Below are 18,785 nucleotides of genomic sequence, written 5' to 3'. Positions count from 1 at the left end.
TAAGCAGAAGGATTCTTGTAGCCAAGTCCAACTCTCCAAGTTTGAAGACCAGAAGTTCTCAAATACCCTACTAGGCAAAATGACCAATTCCATGTCTGACCACTGAGGCCTATTTGGATAGACTAGCTAGAGCATTCCATAACAATTATAAACAGTTCTATTTTTTATGTTGTACTGTATATGTGGCAAACTTTAACTTACATAGTAACATAGTAACATAGTTCGTAAGGCTGAATGAAGACAATGTCCATCTAGTCCAGCCTGTCTATCCTCCTGTTTTGTTGATCCAGAGGAAGGCAAAAAACCCCAAGAGCAGAAGCCAATTAGCCCTTTTGGGGAAAAAGTTCCTTCCCGACTCCCTAATAGTAATCAGACTGTTCCCTGGATCAACCCCTAATAGTTCCTACCTGCCTGTATACCCGGATTAACAAATAATCTAAGATTTATATCCTGTAATATCCTTCCTCTCCAGAAAGACATCAAGTCCCCTTTTAAACTCTTCTATGGATTTTGTCATCACCACATCCTCAGGCAGAGAGTTCCATAGTCTAACTGCTCTTACAGTAAAGAATCCTTTTCTGTGTTGGTGATGAAACCTGCTTTCCTCTAAACGTAGCGGATGTCCTCTTGTTACCGTCGTGGTCCTGGGTGTAAACAGATCCTGGGAGAGATCCTTGTATTGTCCCCTCATGTATTTATACATAGTTATTTGGTCACCTCTTAACCTTCTTTTTTCTAGAGTAAATAGTCCCAATTTGGATAGCCTCTCTGGGTATTCCAGTCCCGTCATTCCATGTATTAGTTTAGTTGCCCTTCTTTGAACCCCCTCCAATACCGTAACATCTTTCCTGAGCACCGGTGACCAGAATTGTACGCAGTATTCCATGTGAGGCCTGACAAATGCCTTATATAATGGAAGGATAATGTTCTCGTCCTTCGCCCCTATACCTCTTTTAATGCATCCCCAAACTTGACACTTAATGCATTAAATGCACAGTTGCAGAAAACGTTAATTTGAGAACTATCAATTTAACGTTTGCTACATCCGTGCACCTATGATGGCCACTTTGCATTACATTCTTATTTGTTATTGGCCGTGATAGGATATTGCCTTATTATCACGCTGTTCTGTATATCATAAAAAGTATATTTTACCAATTGTTCATGTTTTATAGACAAGTCAAATGTTACCTTTTCTTGATATTGTCGACGTGAAGAGTCTAGGGACTGGATTAAGGCTGTAGCGTGGCCAACAAACATGGCGTAGCATGTGGCGCCAACAATCATACTCAACATAGTTATCCATAAGTCAGACATGCTAACGGGAGCCCTGGCTCCATAACCAATGCACAGCATATGGCTCATGGCTTTAAAGAGTGCATACGAATACTGTTTTCCCCAGGAATCATTCTGAAAAAAAAAAGATACAGAAAAATATTTAAAGTCATTAATGAGTTACAATTCATACCTTGAAATACATAAAATAAATGACATTTCAATAAATGTGTTCAGTCATACAGTTAAAATGAAAATCTCGAGCAAACTACTTCATGCATGTCAAATGTATGTACAGCATTCCACCTGCACTGACAAGCAATGCCTGGGAGACCCTGTCTAATGTCGCAAATCACACTGAGTGAAGATGATTAGATAGTTTTCCTAACTCTCCCATGTATCTACTCATGCTTCCACATCAATTGTATTTGGCTTAAGGGGGATAACATTCCTGTGTCGTCTGTAGAACTAAAGATAGTTATTTTTCTGCCTTGATTAGCTATAGGTATAATGGGGATGACATTCAGAGTAAAAGCTCTTGACAAACTAGAATACATAAACTCTATATACTTTTAATATCCTTTCTCCAAAGATAAATATCTTTATTGGCCTCCAGTGTATTATACCATTACTCAGCTCTTCATATTTATTTCCATCTTATCACTGGTTTCTATGGCTAGGGCTACAGTTGCAATCGAAATTATTTAGTCCCCATTGCACATTAGGCTTATTTGCCAAATTTACAAACTTTCATTGTTCCTTTAACTTTGAACTTGCAAACTATACTTCCAACTGTATCTCTAGGGATATTCGATGCCTTTGCTATCTTTTTGAAATCCTTTTCCTTATTTGTGCAAGATAACGATCTATTCTCTTAAACTCTTAGAACCTCTCTTGATTTGACCATATTTCTAACATGCTATCAAATGTAATGGTGAACAAAGTCCTAGCCAGTTCAGGTGTTTCATGTGTTTTATCTCAAGCACACCTGATGTAACTAATGAAGCCCTCGATTAGTTGCATCAGGTGTGTTTGAGACAACACTCGATTTGTGAATGTGTATCCTTATGAGGTATTCTATTCAGGGTGTTAAATAATTCTGAGACTATATAAGTGCCCTTTTACACGGATAATCATTCAAAAAATAGTAGGATTGTGCGAAACGTAATGATAACCATTCAGTGTAAACGCGGCCATTGATTGAATGACAAATGATAATTTGTTCTTTTATCTTTCATCATTCATTTTATGCAGACGTAAAAATCATTTTTCAGTCTTTTGAAAGTTGTTACGTGTAAAAAGCTATGGTTCAGTTGTTCCTATTTGTTAGAACAGCTCCCTGAAAGACCAATGATAAAGTGAACTCGCACACAATGAAAAGATTTAAACAATTATTTACGCATGTAAATTGATGGCATATTAAAGCAAACAACTCTATCACTGTTCGCATGATTCAACAATTTATTGCGCCACGTAAAGGGACCCTAAGGCTTCTTTCCCATGAGCGTATATCGGCCCACCGTTTTCACGGCCAGGCAATACACGCTGTGATATCATGCATTAGATTCCAATGCATCAGATCCCATAGCCGTATTGTCGTGACGTAAAAGTGCCCAGGCGGCCAATATAGCACCGGGCCTAAAAGATAGTCCTGGAACTATCTTTTGGGCCACACATGACAGCGGCTGGAGGTGGGCAGGAGTTTAGCAGCGTGGCTGCTAAACTCCCTCCCTTGACTCTCCTCTCCGTTTGCTCTTTGCAATCGGAGGGGGCAGGATGGGGGCGGAGCTAAGTGCCGCCCCATCCCGCCTCTTCCCATTGCTGGCTGTGGACAAATAGTGGGGTGGGGGCGGAGCAAGGAGGAGAAGGGGAGAGCAGAGATGAGCCTGCGAGGGGGAGGAAGGGGAAAGGGGCGACGGCATGGTAGCCATGGTGTATATGTGCTGAGACGCATGCCGTGTGAACGGGCGCACAGATGGTAGCATATATTGGCCGACCGTGAAAACAGTGGCCCGTATATGCCCATAGGAAAGAAGCCTAAGTCATATTATTAACACACAATCAAATGTCAGATAGTCTATAAAGTAAGAGGCAGCATCAGGCTTGAGAAAGGTCCGACATGGATTAACCCCTTAGTGACCAAGCCTGTTTACGCCTTAATGACCAGGCCAAATTTTGCAAATCTGACACGTGTCACTTTAGCATGGAAAAAGACCAGAAAGGTTTTGCATATCCAAGCGATTCTGACATTGTTTTATCGCCACATGTTGTACTTCATTTAGGTGGAAAAAAAAGACCGATAGAACTTGTGTTTATTTATTAAAAGCGCCAAAATTGGGAAAATTTTGAAAAAATCGTCATTTTTTCACATTTCCAACTGCAATATCTCAAATATGTGCAAACATAATATAGAAATTTTTGCTAAGATTTATATTTCCATCTGTTTACTTTATTTTGGGCGCACATTGGAAAAACTTTCGTTTTTTTTTAACCATTTAGGAGACGTACAAATGTAACATTACTTTTCAGCATTTTGAGGAACACTTTGTTTTCCTACACCAATCCAAGATTGGAAAGGCTCATAGGAGTCAAAATGATAGATACCCCCACAAGTGACCCCATTTTAAAAACTACACCCTTTAACGTATTCACTGAGGGGTGTCATGAGTATTTTAACCCCACAGTTTTTTTTCAGGAGTCAATGCAATTTAGAAGAGAAAAACAAAAATTTCATATTTTTGCAAATATGTCATTTTAAAGACAGGACTTTTTTCTATAGTACACATGAAAATTAGGATTTGCACCCCAGAATGGATACCCCTGTTTGTCCCGTGCTCAGAAACATACCCATTGTGGCCCTAATCTTACGTTTGGATGCACAATGGGGCCCAAAATGAAAGGAGCAATCGGTGGCTTTCGGAACAGAAATTTTGCTTGAAGGAGATTTAGGCCCCATTGCCCACTTGTAGAGCCATTGAGTGACCAAAACTATGGAGAACCCCCACAAGTGACCCCATTTTGAAAAGTAGACCCCTTAACGAATTTATCTAGGGGTAGGATGACTTTTTTGACTTCACAGTTTTTGAATGAATCTAAGCCAAGCCGAAGGAAAAAAATTACAATTTTCATTTTTTTGGTAATTCTGTCATTTTAAAAGCAGTTTTTTTGTACAGCACATATATGAATGAAGACTTGCACCCCAAAATGGATATCCCTGTTTCTCCCGTGCTCAGAAACATACCCATTGTGGCCCTAATCATATGTCTGGATGCACAATGGGGCCCAAAATGAAAGGAGCAACCGGTGGCTTTCGGAACAGAAATTTTGCTTGAAGGAGATTTAGTCCCCATTGCCCACTTGTAGAGCCCTTGAGTGACCAAAACGATGGAGAACGCCCACAAGTGACCCCATTTTGAAAAGTAGACCCCTTAACGAATTTATCTAGGGGTAGGATGACTTTTTTGACTTCACAGTTTTTGAATGAATCTAAGCCAAGCCGAAGGAAAAAAAATACGATTTTCATTTTTTGGTAATTCTGTCATTTCAAAAGCAGTTTTTTTTGTACCACACATATATGAATGAAGACTTGCACCCCAAAATGGATACCCCTGTTTGTCCTGTGCACAGAAACATACCCATTGTGGCCCTAGTATTACGTCTATATGCACAATGGGGCCCAAAATGAAAGGAGCAACCGGTGGCTTTCGGAACAGAAATTTTGCTTGAAGGAGATTTAGGCCCTATTGCCCACTTGTAGAGCCATTGAGTGACCAAAACGATGGAGAACCCCCACAAGTGACCCCATTTTGAAAAGTAGACCCCCTAACGAATTTATCTAGGGGTATAATGACTTTTTTGACTTCACAGTTTTTGAATGAATCTAAGCCAAGCAGAAGGAAAAAATTACGATTTTCATTTTTTTGGCAATTGTGTCAATTTAAAAACTGTTTTTTTTGGAAAGTGTACATAGGAATGAAGACTTTCGCCCCAAAATGGATACCCCCATTTGTCCCGTGTTCAGAAACATACCCATTGTGGCCCTAATCTACTTAAAGGAAACATAGCTAGGCCTATAATGGAAGGAGCACCCGTTGGATTTCAGGGTACAACGGAATAAATTCCAGTCCCCATTGCCCACATGTAGAGCCATTGAGCGTCCAAAACGATAGAGAACCCCCACAAATGACCCATTTTAAAAACTAGACCCCTTAACAAATTCATCTAGGGGTGTACTGCATATTTTGACCCCAAAGTATTTGAATGAATCTAAGCAAAGCAAAAGGAAAAAATTAAGATTTTCATTTGTTTGGCAATTTTGTCAATTTAAAAACTGTTTTTTTTGTACAGTGTACATAGGAATGAAGACTTTCACCCCAAAATGGATACCCCTGTTTGTCCCCTGTTCAGAAACATACCCATTGTGGCCCTAATCTACTTACAGGACACATGGCTAGGCCCATAATGGAGGGAATGCCCGCTGGATTTCAGGGCAGAACTGAATAAATTCAAGGCCCCATTGCCCACTTATACGGAAAAAAAATTGACTTCCTAAAAATAATCCCCCACCCACCCCCCCGCCATCCCCATTTTTTGGCATTCCCTAAATATTAGATAAAGGTAATAATATAAATGCGTTTTATGTCCGAAGACAGGGATAATTACGGAGGCTGGTTGGGCTGGGCACATGGGGCAAGAAAAACGGGTATCCCCCCCCTCCTCATGTATTTTGGGGGGTATTTCATAACCTCAGCAGCGGGGATGGGGTGTAGAAAGTGGCGCTGTGAGGCTTTGTAATCTTGCTGCGGTGCAGCGGTCTCACAGAGAAGGCGCTCAACAAGCTGCTCCTGGAACTGCAGGAAGGCGAGCGTTCCCGGGGCTTCTTGTAAATTACGGATTACAGGTAGCGGTCTGAATAACGCCGGGCTCACGTAGCCGTAGGCGGAATCTGCTTGCGGAGGCCCGCAGCGGATCCCAGCTGTGAGCCCGGCTGTGACCCTGCGTACGGTTGCGTAATGTACTGCGCTTAACAGCCTACTCACACAGGCAGTTTTTTGTTTGCATTTCCCGTGCCGTCGCTTAGAGATGACCCAGGTACCCGCAGCCCGTACACAATGTGTTTGCATATGGGGTGCGAGTATATCCGCGGTCATAGAGCACCAAGGGCTCTAGGTCGCAGATATTCGTGGTAAAATATAGCATGCTGTGTTCTGTTTCTGCGAGTGGATTACGTAATTCCGACCCGCTAATTGGGGGGAATTGTGTAATCCAATGCATGCGATTGATCCGTGGATTACCGCTGATCAAGCGCATGCAGAACCTGTAATTCCTCTCCGGTCACGCGTGACCGGCCTAATGTTAGTTCGCTACTTTATCACGTGACCGGGGACCGCTCAGCGAGGCCGCCGGTCACTGCTCCAAGCACTCAGCAACCATTGGTCACTGGGAGCAAGGAGATTTAAAATTTCCTGGGCTCCCCGCCTCCTGCGAATGTGTCCGGCATTTTGCCGGCGGGCGCATGCGCAGCAGCCGGAAGGGTCCATGGAGGATAATCGCATCTGGATTTAAATGCGGAAGCCTCCGAGAAGATGTTTCATCTCCCCCCACCGATCGCATCGGTGAGGGGAAATGAAACTGTCACTTTTTAAAGAACTTTTACGTGATCGCCATTATGCATTGGATAACGGCGATCACGTGACCAGTAACCGCATACCGCGGCTCCCCGTGACATCTCCAGGCTCTTGGCTACCTTTTGTAGCCAGCAGCAGGGAGATTTTATAGTTCTTGGGCAATCTTTCACTTTTGCGCATGCGTCCGCCATCATGCTGACGGGCGCATGCGCCGAAGCTGGGGTAACATCCGCGGATCAACATCCCACCAGGGAACAAATCCGGGACCTTGGGTACGTAATTTCATCCCCCCTTACGGATACGATCCATAAGGGGAGATGAAACTTTAACTTTTTAAACTTTTTTTTACTTTTAACTTTTTTTTATTTTTTTACTTTTTAACTTTATATGATCACCGTTATCTGATGGATAACGGTGATCATATGACTGGAAACCGCATACAGCGGTCCCCAGTCATATCTCCCTGCACTCGGCTATCTGTGACAGCCGGGTGCAGAGAGATTTTGAATTTGCCGGGCTCGCCGGCTTCTGCGCATGCGCGCCCCATCGGCACATCGCAGAAGCCAGCGGGGGGTCCAGACACCGGCCGGAGGACATCGGCGGACCTGAGGTGAGTATTTTCACCTCCCCTCATGGATCCGATCCATGAGGGGAGGTGAAACTTTTCTTTTTTTACACTTTTTTAAACTTTTTTGCGATCGCCGCTATCCATTGGATAACGGCGATCGCGGTACCGGGGACCGCTCACCGCAGTCCCCGCTGACATCTCCTGCCTCCCGGCTACCTACAGGAGCCGGGAGCCAGGAGATTTTAAGTCTCCCGCGCCGCCGGGCCTTCTGCGCATGCGGCTGACGTAATGCCGCCAGGCGCGCATGCGCAGAAGGACGGCTACGGCGCCCGGAGCATCGGGACAGCTGGGACTCGTGCGACGGACATCGGTGAGTAATTTCAGCTGCTCCGATGGATCCGATCCATCAGAGCAGCTGAATCTTTAACTTTTATTGCACTTTTATTTACTTTTTTGCGATCGGCGCTATCCATTGCATAGCGCCGATCGCAATGCCGGGGGGGGCTCCGAACAGCCCGGGATGACAGCTCCATGCTGTCAGCTACCTGCGGACACCGACAGCATGGAGCTGTCACGTCCACAGCCCGAGGGGCATTATTCTCTGCAGGAAGCATGTTTTTACGTCCTCAGAGAATAAGGCCCACTTCGGGAGGACGTAAAAACACTATGGGCTGGTCGTTAAGGGGTTAAAACGTCGCCGCTGCTGCACTGCTGTGAATTCCATTTATGTATGCTATTGGAACCATAATGGATTAAACTTCTTTTTTATGCAAAAAGCTGCCGTTGATGCTGCCTCCTACTTTATGGACTATCTGGCAAATAGACTAGGCTTGGATCCAGCCTGCTGAGGCGTGATATCACTGTGGCTTGGATTGTCGTAAGACTCTTGCCCTTTTTATTGAGTGCTGCTGTGTTTCTATGCTTTGTGATATAATGCAATCAAATGTCAGTCAACAAATCCCTGACCAGTCCAGGTATTTGATGTGTGTTATCTCAAGCACACCTGATGCAACTAATGAGGACCTTGATTAGTTGCATCAGGTGCGCTTGCGATATCAGCTGATTTGCAAATGTGTGAGGGATTATATAAAAGATTATATCCTTATGAAGGATTATATTCAAGGCGTTATGGCAGTAGTCATTAAAAGTGGCATTTTGTGTTGAACTTCGAGAAATCACTTATTATATTATTCATGTTAAGTTATTGGCAGACACATAATTTGCAATGGGGGTTGAATAATTGTGATTGCAATGGAATAAGGCTATTTTAATTGTCCTTTGCTCCATAAACAGTATCTCTTCTGTGGCAGAACACATCCCTTTTTTTAACACAACCAGAACACAGTCTACAAATCCTGTTATATAAACAATCACTGTGCAGGCGATTTACTAAAGACTGACAATCCTACATCATTCTGTAGCAGCAGTGAGCTGGGAAAGCATACCTCTTAATACGTTTGGCACATATTTGCTTGTTCTCGCTAGTTATGATTTGTACTAGATTTGTTCTATAATACATGCAATTTTCTAGTGTAAATTGTAGCAAATGTGTTGGGACGCTTGAGAAAACAAGTCCTGCCCTGTGCAAAAGGGGCAACAAAATGCAAATTATTACACAGCTGTGGTGTGCGACATAATTTGCAGCTTTATTACACCACAATAATGGCACACAACGTGAGTCCTTACCCTAGGAGAGCCAGCCACAACTCCTTCGTAATAGTGCCCATATATAGTGACAGCTACAATACCTTTTATAAGTGGCAGCTGTAGCGAATTACCCTCCTTCTATCCCAATGGCAGCAGAGAGAAGCTTCATTCTAGCTATTGTGGAGCAGTGAAAAAATTAACAAACTGTCACACAACCACCCCTTCTGTTCCTCTCCAATCATTTACTAGGGAAGACACTGCTACCTATTCATCTATACCCTGTAGTGCAGATGTAGCAAAGTTTAACATGACTCTACGTGTTAGTATAACTTTTTGCGCCACAATTTATTTGGCCTTTCAATTGCTTTACAATGGATTTCGTTATGTTAAAGGGAACCTGTTATGTCCCCACAGCACCATAAACTAAATTACAGTGCTGCGGGAACGCGACAGGGAGCCAGGTGCTGTATCTTTTATACTCAGGCGCTCCCATGATCCAGTGGTGTCACCCTCTGAAGTTATTGAAAACCTATTGTTATCAAACTACTAACGACCACTTGTCAGTGAGTATGTATGTGCTTCTCATGCTCTATCCCTGGCGATGTCATCAAAGGTCCTACAACACATATAGAACACAGAGCCTGACCGACAGAAGAACAACAAAGTTAGGGCTCTTGAAAAGGGGAGGACAAAAATAATAAAATGAGAATACAACTAAACCGTTATTATCTCAGACACAACTCAGCGGTGTTGGCAGAAGACACGGACCTACCACCACCACAGAGATCTGGTGAGCTGAAGGACCTGCGGTGATGTCACTGCTGTGGCAGGAGCCAAGCTGTGTTTGTCTTGTGTGCGAACCAAGATGAATTTAGTAGTACGGAAGAGCAGGGGGAGCAGGCAGTCAGCTGGGTGACAGAAAGAAGGAGGGATAGAGGGAAGAGAACCAGGGAGGCTAGTCCTGAACTGGCACAACCCAACAAATTTGCAAGATTGGCAGATGAGGGGGATGCCATTACAGAGCCAGCACCGCTGCAGCACGACACGCCCTCTGAACGCCAGGGGGATGACTGCTCCAGTGAGACGGGGACGGGGAGCGCAGGGCAGGCTAGACAGGTTCTAGTGGTGGGGGACTCAATTATTAGGGGGACAGAGAGGGCAATCTGCCATAAAGACCGGGATCGTCGAACGGTGTGTTGTCTTCCTGGCGCTCGAGTTCGACACATCGCGGATCGGATTGACAGATTACTGGGAGGGGCTGGTGAGGATCCAGCAGTCATGGTGCACGTTGGCACCAATGAACAAGTTAGAGGTCAATGGAGGGCCCTCAAAAATGATTTCAGGGACTTAGGGTCCAAGCTCAGGGCGCGGACCTCCAGGGTAGTTTTCTCAGAAATACTACCTGTACCTAAAGCCACACTAGAAAGGCAGCAGGACCTTAGGGAGGTAAACAAGTGGCTCCGGAGTTGGTGCAAGAAGGAGGGATTTGGGTTCCTGGAGAACTGGGCTGACTTTGCGGTCGGCTACAGGCTCTACCGTAGGGACGGGCTGCATCTAAATGGGGAGGGTGCAGCTGTGCTGGGGGAAAAGATGGCTAGAAGGCTGGAGGAGTGTTTAAACTAGGGACTGGGGGGGAGGGTAAAATGAGAATTAGTGGGGTAGCCAGTGTAATTAGTGATCTGGGTCCAAGCAAAGGGAATGGGGGACGAGCAGGGGGTGGGGTTAGTACAGTTAGAACTGATAGATCAGCCATAAGTACGAATAGCAACAAAACAAATTTAAAAAACAAAAAAAATGAAATAAATTGTATGATCACGAATGCACGAAGTCTGATCGGTAAAGTGGGCGAGCTTGAAGCAAGAATGACTGATGAAAGTTATGATATAGTCGGAATTACTGAAACATGGCTTGATGGTAAGTGCGATTGGGCGGTGAATTTGCAGGGGTACAATCTCTTCAGAAGAGACCGAAGGAACCAGAAAGGGGGAGGGGTATGTCTGTACGTCAAATCGAACTTGAAGCCGAGGCTACGGGAGGATATAGGGGTAGGAGACGAACAGGTGGAATCTCTGTGGGTAGAAATACAGAGAGGAAAAAATAACAAAATCCTGATAGGGGTCTTCTATCGACCACCAAAAGCAACAGAAGAAACTGAAGACTTACTACTAAGGCAGATAGAAGAGGTGTCAAAATGAAACGAAGTAATTATCATGGGGGACTTTAATTACCCAGATATAACATGGGAGAACGAAACCTGCAAATCTCACAGGGGTGATAAGTTCTTGAGAGTAATTAAAGACAATTACCTGAACCAACTTGTGCAGGAACCAACAAGAGGGAGAGCCATTCTGGACCTAGTGCTAACTAACAAACCGGAACGTGTAAAGGGGGTGCAGGTTGAGGGGCACTTGGGGAACAGTGACCACAATATAATCAACTTCCAGCTGTCAATCAATAGGAAGCCTTATCAGGGAGTGACAAAGAAACTAAACTTTAGTAAAGCAAAATTTGATGAGCTTAGAACTACTATCGGTAACATTAATTGGGACAACATCCTCAAAAATATCAGTACGGAGGAAAAATGGGAAAAGTTCAAAAGGATCCTAATCGCCTCATGTGAGCAGTTCATTCCCTTTAAAAATAAAAGAAACTCAGCTAAAAGGAAACCAATGTGGCTCGACAAGACGGTACGAGGGGCAATAAACGAAAAGAAGAAAGCGTTCAAACTACTAAAGCAACAAGGCAGCGAAGAAGCGCTAAAATCATACAGGGAAAAAAACAAAATATGCAAAGATACGATCAAAACTGCCAAGGAGGAAGCAGAAAGACGGATCGCAAAAGAGAGCAGAAACAACCCGAAGCTATTTTTCAACTACATAAACAGCAAAAGGATTTGCAGGGAGAGCGCTGGCCCTTTAAAAAACAATGCAGGAGAAATCATTGATGATGACGAAGGGAAAGCAAATCTACTAAACAGTTTCTTCTCAAGTGTGTTCACCAAAGAAAAGGAAATGCCACACGAGATGCAGGGGAATAAAACGAACCCCTCACAAAATATCTCATACCTAACGCAGGAGGAGGTGCGGAAGCGTCTAAAGAAAACTAAAATTGATAAATCACCGGGCCCAGATGGATTACACCCAAGGATACTAAAGGAACTAAGCTAGGCCGCTATACCTAATATTTCTAGACACTATCAAGACCGGAGTAGTACCATTGGACTGGCGCATTGCCAACGTGGTTCCAATTTACAAAAAAGGGAGCAAAAGTGAGCCTGGTAACTACAGGCCAGTAAGTCTCACTTCAGTAACGGGAAAAATTTTCGAGGGGATTCTGAGAGACGCCATCGATGAGTACCTCAAGGAGATTAAGGGAATAACTCCTCACCAGCACGGATTCATGAAGGGTCGCTCATGTCAGACAAATCTGATCAGTTTCTACGATGAAGTAAGCTCTAAGCTGGACCAGGGAGAATCTATTGATCTTGTATATCTGGACTTCTCTAAAGCCTTTGACACCGTGCCACATAATAGGCTAATATACAAAATGAGGCAGCTCGGACTGGGCGAAAACGTGTGTAAGTGGGTAAAAAATTGGCTCAACGATAGAAAGCAGAGGGTGGTAATAAATGGTTCGTACTCTGATTGGACCACAGTCGCTAGCGGGGTGCCACAGGGTTCAGTATTAGGCCCCACTCTGTTCAACATATTTATTAATGACCTGATAGAGGGGCTGCACAGCAAAATATCAATATTTGCAGATGACACAAAATTATACAATATAATTAATGCAACGGAAGACAATGTGCGGCTACAAACGGACCTGGATAAGCTGGGGGCTTGGTGCAGAAAAATGGCAAATGAAGTTCAATGTTGAAAAATGTAAGACTATGCACATGGGCAGGAGGAACGGATGTCACAAATACTCACTTAATGGGGTACCACTAGGGAAAAGTGATATGGAAAAGGATCTGGGGGTATTAGTGGATAATAGACTAAACTGGAGTAACCAATGCCAGTCAGCCGCTGCAAAGGCAAATAAAGTCTTGGGGTGCATCAAAAGAGGTATAGGGGCGAAGGACGAGAACATTATCCTTCCATTATATAAGGCACTTGTCAGACCTCACATGGAATACTGCGTACAATTCTGGACACCGGTGCTCAGGAAAGATGTCACAGTGCTTGAGGGGGTTCAAAGAAGAGCGACTAAACTAATACATGGAATGACGGGACTGGAATACCCAGAGAGGCTGTCCAAATTGGGACTATTTACTCTAGAAAAAAGAAGGTTAAGAGGCGACCAAATAACCATGTATAAGTACATGAGGGGACAATACAAGGATCTCTCCCATGATCTGTTTACACCCAGGACTGCGATGGTAACAAGAGGGCATCCGTTACGATTAGAGGAAAGTAGGTTTCATCACCAACACAGAAGGGGGTTCTTTACTGTAAGAGCAGTTAGACTGTGGAACTCTCTACCGGAGGAAGTGGTGATGGCAAAATCCATAGAGGAGTTTAAAAGGGGACTTGATGTCTTTCTGGAGAAGGATATTACAGGATATAAATTTTAGGTTAAGTGTCAATCCTGGTATATAGGCAGGTAGGAACTATTAGGGGTTGATCCAGGGAACAGTCTGATTGCCATTAGGGAGTCGGGAAGGAATTTTTCCCCCAAAAGGGCTAATTGACTTCTGGCCTTGGGGTTTTTTGCCTTCCTCTGGATCAACACAGTAGGATAGACAGGCTGGACTAGATGGACAATGTCTTCATTCGGCCTTACATACTATGTTACTATGTTAGTATGTAGTAGAGCTGTGTGTGTGATATGTGGGGATCATAATGGATGTACCATGTAGCAGAACTGTGTGGCACATTGCGCCACCAGAAACATGACTAGTCTTATCTTAAAGGTAACCTGTCAGATCCCCACAGCACCATAAACCAGGTTATGTTGCTGTTAGGGAACATGACAGGAAGCCAGATGATGTATTTTTTATACTTACCTGCTCATGTGATCCAGCGTTGTTGCCCTCTGAATTTGGCACATGTCATAAAAATCTGACTCTTCTGAGAGTCCTGTGCATGTGTTGTCTTATACAAGTCTATGGAAGAGCATGCACATGGGACTCTGAAAATAGTTAGATTTTGTGCTGACTACACAGGGGGACAATGCTGCTCCCTGTTACATACCCTAACAGAACCATAACTTAGTATGGTGACAAGTTTCCTTTTAGAGAAGATAACAAAAGATTTTCAGTGACTTAAGAAAGGTAACTTGTCACAAAAAGTTATCACTGTCAAGTTAAACTTTGCTACATCTGTAGCCCAGGCTGCACAGCATACAGAAGTGGGTGACCTGCAGCCCTGGGGTAACCAGTTGGGTATCAATGCCATATATACTATAGTTACTTTATAAAGATGTGTGGCAGACAAGATAATTACAACTTTGCATAACTTTTCAATTGCAAGCACCTGAGCTGTAACTTCCCTCAGAATGGATCAATTTAAAATAAGTATATGCCTCCATTCATGCCTCATTATCATAAATTAACATGATGTTAATTCTAATTAGTTTAATTATGAAGCGCATATCTGCATATATTTATGTTGGTAAATAGGTTCAGATGAAAACTGAAAAACTTGTCACTCAAGTTTAATTTATTCATTAAAGTACAAGGCTACAATACAAGGAGATCCAATCTCCCATACTGACATTGTCATCTGTGTATTTGCAGATCTGCCTGCGGCCAACATATCCATTTAAGTCAGCTGAAACAATAGCGCCACATCCCCATGGAGCCCAGCAATCACAGGATCACGTGACCATTGTCAAGGTTGTTTTTCACTGAATCTGGGGCTGTTGTCGCCCAAAGGTCTTTTCCGACTTTTTTTTATTTAAGGGGTGGGGGCATTAATAAAAATCATGAATGTGTATACACTGTGAGGGGTTGAGATATTTGATGAGATATAGCGGAGAGAGAAGGAGGAATTCCCCTGAGCCCTTCCATCTCCACTATGGAGGAATCCCTCCTTCTCTCCTCACTATGAAGAAATCCCTCCTTCTCTTCCCGCTATGGGGGAATCCCTCCTTTTCTTCCTGCTTTGGGGGAATCCCTCCTTTTCTTCCCGCTTTGGCGGAATTCCTTCTTTTCTTCCCACTTTGGCGGAATCCCTCCTTTTTTTCCCGCTTTGGGGGAATCCCTCCTTCTCTTCCCGCTTTGGGGGAATCCCTCCCTTTCTCCTTGTTATGGGTGAATCTCTCCAACTCCCCTGCAGGGGAACCCCTTTCTCCCAGCTATGGGGAAATTCCTCAAGCACCTTTTGCCGTCCGGCTCGCATACTCTTCCTTAGGAGTGTACGGAGGCTTTGGCGATTTTCTGCCACAAGATAGGTCAAGACCTATTTTTTCATGCAGCAGGGAATTGTAGTTGCTGAATTCCGCCGCTGTTGTCCTATCTTTTTAGGAGCGTTTTTTTAACATGTCTACAAATCATTTATCTGAAGGTTTTCATAGGAAACCGTTGCTTCTAATAAAATGGTTTCACACGGCAGATAAAATTGTGCGATTTACACGTGATGCGAGAGTAAAATGCAGAATAATGAAGCCAATGATTTTCCATGGTTTCCTTCAAATTTGCGATGTTTTCACCCATGCAATGTTGCTTGAAAAAAAATCGCAGCGTGTCCTATCTTTCTGCATTTTGCGTTTTGTTTTTAATCTCCCATGTTTCCCTATGGAGACTCCTTTTTATTGCATCGCAAAGCACAAACTTGCGATTTTCGTGCGATGCATTAACATTAGAAAGTTCTAAAAAATAGCAGGGAAATCACACGAAAAAGCACATGAGAAAATTGCAAGTGGCAGCAATGTTTTTGTAAGAAAAAGCAGCTCTGACACTCAAAGAAAAGTGGCAACTTTGCTGCGATTTTCTTGCGGCGATATTGCGATCGCTTGTGTAAAACTAGCCACAGGGCTCCTTCACACTAGCATATTTGGTTTTATGTTTGCCCACACGAGCCATAAATCCGCATGGATGGACGATTTTCTGTGATCAGGTCTTGAGCTTAATTTGTATTTTCTCATCCATTCACATGACCGGGTCCGACGTATTAGCGAAAAGATACGTCGCAGTCCGGAAAAACCTTACTCAGCATAAATCCTCGGAATGACTTCAAATGCCTAAATAGAGGCACCTGTAAGCTTTTCCCTACGTTGGACGCTACTAAACTGCCTCCCCCTCCCTTTTTTCCCAGCTCCCATAGGAGTCTATGGGAGCTGCCAGCATATATTGGTTGAAAGATCCAGAACTATCTTTTCACTGGGGTATAACAGCAGGCGTGGATTTCAATCGCATATGTTCTACTTTTTACGGTGCAATGTTTTTATGCGCCCGTGTGAAGAATGCATCAGAATCCAATGCCGCAGATGATCGCATATATCGGCCGGGCGTGAAAACGCAGCTACATAGCCGCATATATATGCTTGTATGAATAAAGCCTCAGACGCGATTTTTTGACCCCTGTAACTTTGCTGCAGAAATTGTCCATGTGAAGGAACCCTTAAGATTATGAATTGCAGAACCAAGAAGCAAGTGATCCGTTCTCCTATAGCACCTCCGCAGGGGAAATGTAGCTTAACACATCGAAAAACTGTATTCGGTCCTCCTAAGTGAGAAACATTCTTAGTAGCTGGACAAATCCCTTCAAGTTGTTAATCACATGCTGCATGTATGTGTGGAGCGCCTACTACTGCCAACCTGCTTTCCAGTGTTTGACACATTGTCACCACTGTCAGCTGTCACTTTAATAGCAGCAGGCAGGTGTCTTCCATTGGCTGGCTTGGAAATATCCCAGATTTGCAATGCAAATGCTTTATGTGACTTGTCTAACCTATTAGAGCGGGTTGTTTGATTATGCAAATGAATGCAAATAAAATTAAGAAAAAGGTTCCATAATATGGATTTTTGTATTTTGCTTACTGTGTCTCAATATTTAACGTTTGCTAGCAAAACTGAGCCGGTGTTACTGAGGTTTCTATATTCACATTGGCGAATTCCTTAAAGTGAATTAATTTCCTGAACGCTCCTCTGTGGTCTTATCTCTGTAATGACACTGGCTGGAGATAACACCCACAAATATCTGCAAGGTACTAAATATACAGTCACAGGCAGAAAACCCCAAGGAGGATCCTGAAATAGTATAATGCTAAACACAGTATCAATCTACCCACCTCATATGGTGTTTCCCCTGAAAATGAGACACTGTCTTATTTTCAAGGGAAACATGATATGAGGTAAGTAGATCGAAAGAGGCGCTAGGTCTTATTTTTGGGGGATGTCTTAGTATACTTACCTGACAGGCTTAGTCCACGTCCCTCCCGCTGCTCTCCGGAACTCCAACGCGCTTCCTGCAGTCCTTGGCCGCCCACAGAAGATCGCTTCCTGGTTATGGGATTCATAAATCCCGCCTCCAGGGACCGATGGCTCTGATTAGTTCTCGAGCGCTGCTCAGCTAATCGATGTAGCGCTCGATGAACCAATGCGATGCCTGTGATTGGTACATCCAGCTCTGCACTGATTGGCTGAGCAGCGGCTGAAGAACCAATCACAGCCATCGCATTGTGGAGGTGGAATTTATTGACCAATTCATTAATCCTGCCTCCACAATGCGATGGCTGTGATCGTTTCTCGAGTGCTGCTCAGCCAGTCAATGCAGCGCTGGATGTACCAATCACAGCCATCGCACTGGTTCATCCAGCGCTGCCTATTTACCCACGCCCATTGACTTCACTGTGCTGTTACTGCACAGCATAGCACATTGCGTATAAAAATAAACTCATGTGAACAAACCCATTGAAATCAAAGAGTCACAGCGTATTACATGTGCAAACAATGCGCACGTAATATGCGCCATATATACGCTCATGTGAGTAAGCCCCATTTCTACAGCATGCAAAAGCATATGTTACACTTTTTAAACATGTTTTGTAAATGTGTTTTTATAGCAAACGTTAGGCTGGGTTCACACAGGGCAGATTTGCCGCGGAAATTCCGTGCGGAATTTTGCCGCAGCAAATCCGTCTGCGGCCACTAATCTCGCGATTAGCCAGCCATGTGGACGAGGTTTCTCAGAAATCTCGTCCACACGGGACGGCCAATCCGCTGCGGTAAGTCAGGCAGGAACCGCGGCTGCGGCGACCGCAGCCGCGGCTTTAGAAAATGCAGCATGCCTATTTATTTTTTCTTTCCGCTGCGACCGCGCTCTCCTCTATGGGAGTGCTGGCCGCAGCGGAAGAGCGAGCGGCTGGGCCGCTTCAAAGCCGCTGCGGGTTTTTCCGCGGCGGTTCTCCTGGCGGAAATCTTGCGGTTTTTGCTGCGGCCAAACCGCGGGATTTCCGGTGGGAATACGCCCCGTGTGAACCCAGCCTTAGGTTTTCAATATTTGTTGTGGAAAAGTATACATGAGCTGCTGGAGTCCACAAGCATCAATAGTGCTCTTTAGGGGGTGCTCACACGACCCGGTTGGATCACGCATGCGGGAGGTCCACAGCAGATTCCAGTGACCCTGTGTACGGCACTTTACTGTACTGCATGTTACCACGGAGGCTCGCAGGTGGTCAGGCGCAGGACAGTTTTTCTTGCTTCTTTGTATTTCTCACGCCCTCGC

At 44.2% G+C, this 18,785-nt stretch overlaps 1 protein-coding gene across 1 annotated transcript in view; it reads right to left on the bottom strand.

Annotated features, from left to right (window-relative positions):
- The window catches only part of HCN1 (hyperpolarization activated cyclic nucleotide gated potassium channel 1), a 391,532-nt gene that overhangs the window by 89,645 nt on the left and 283,102 nt on the right, over window positions 1-18,785 (bottom strand). Inside the window, exon 4 of the mRNA XM_066602740.1 lies at window positions 1,192-1,410. Coding sequence (XP_066458837.1) covers window positions 1,192-1,410 — 219 coding nt within the window. The remainder of the gene's footprint in view (window positions 1-1,191; window positions 1,411-18,785) is intronic.

This window comes from Eleutherodactylus coqui, chromosome 5 (assembly GCF_035609145.1).
Source record: "Eleutherodactylus coqui strain aEleCoq1 chromosome 5, aEleCoq1.hap1, whole genome shotgun sequence".
NCBI lineage: Eukaryota > Metazoa > Chordata > Amphibia > Anura > Eleutherodactylidae > Eleutherodactylus > Eleutherodactylus coqui.
Note: the sequence above shows the minus strand (reverse complement) of the source record. Positions and strands in the feature narration are given on the sequence as shown.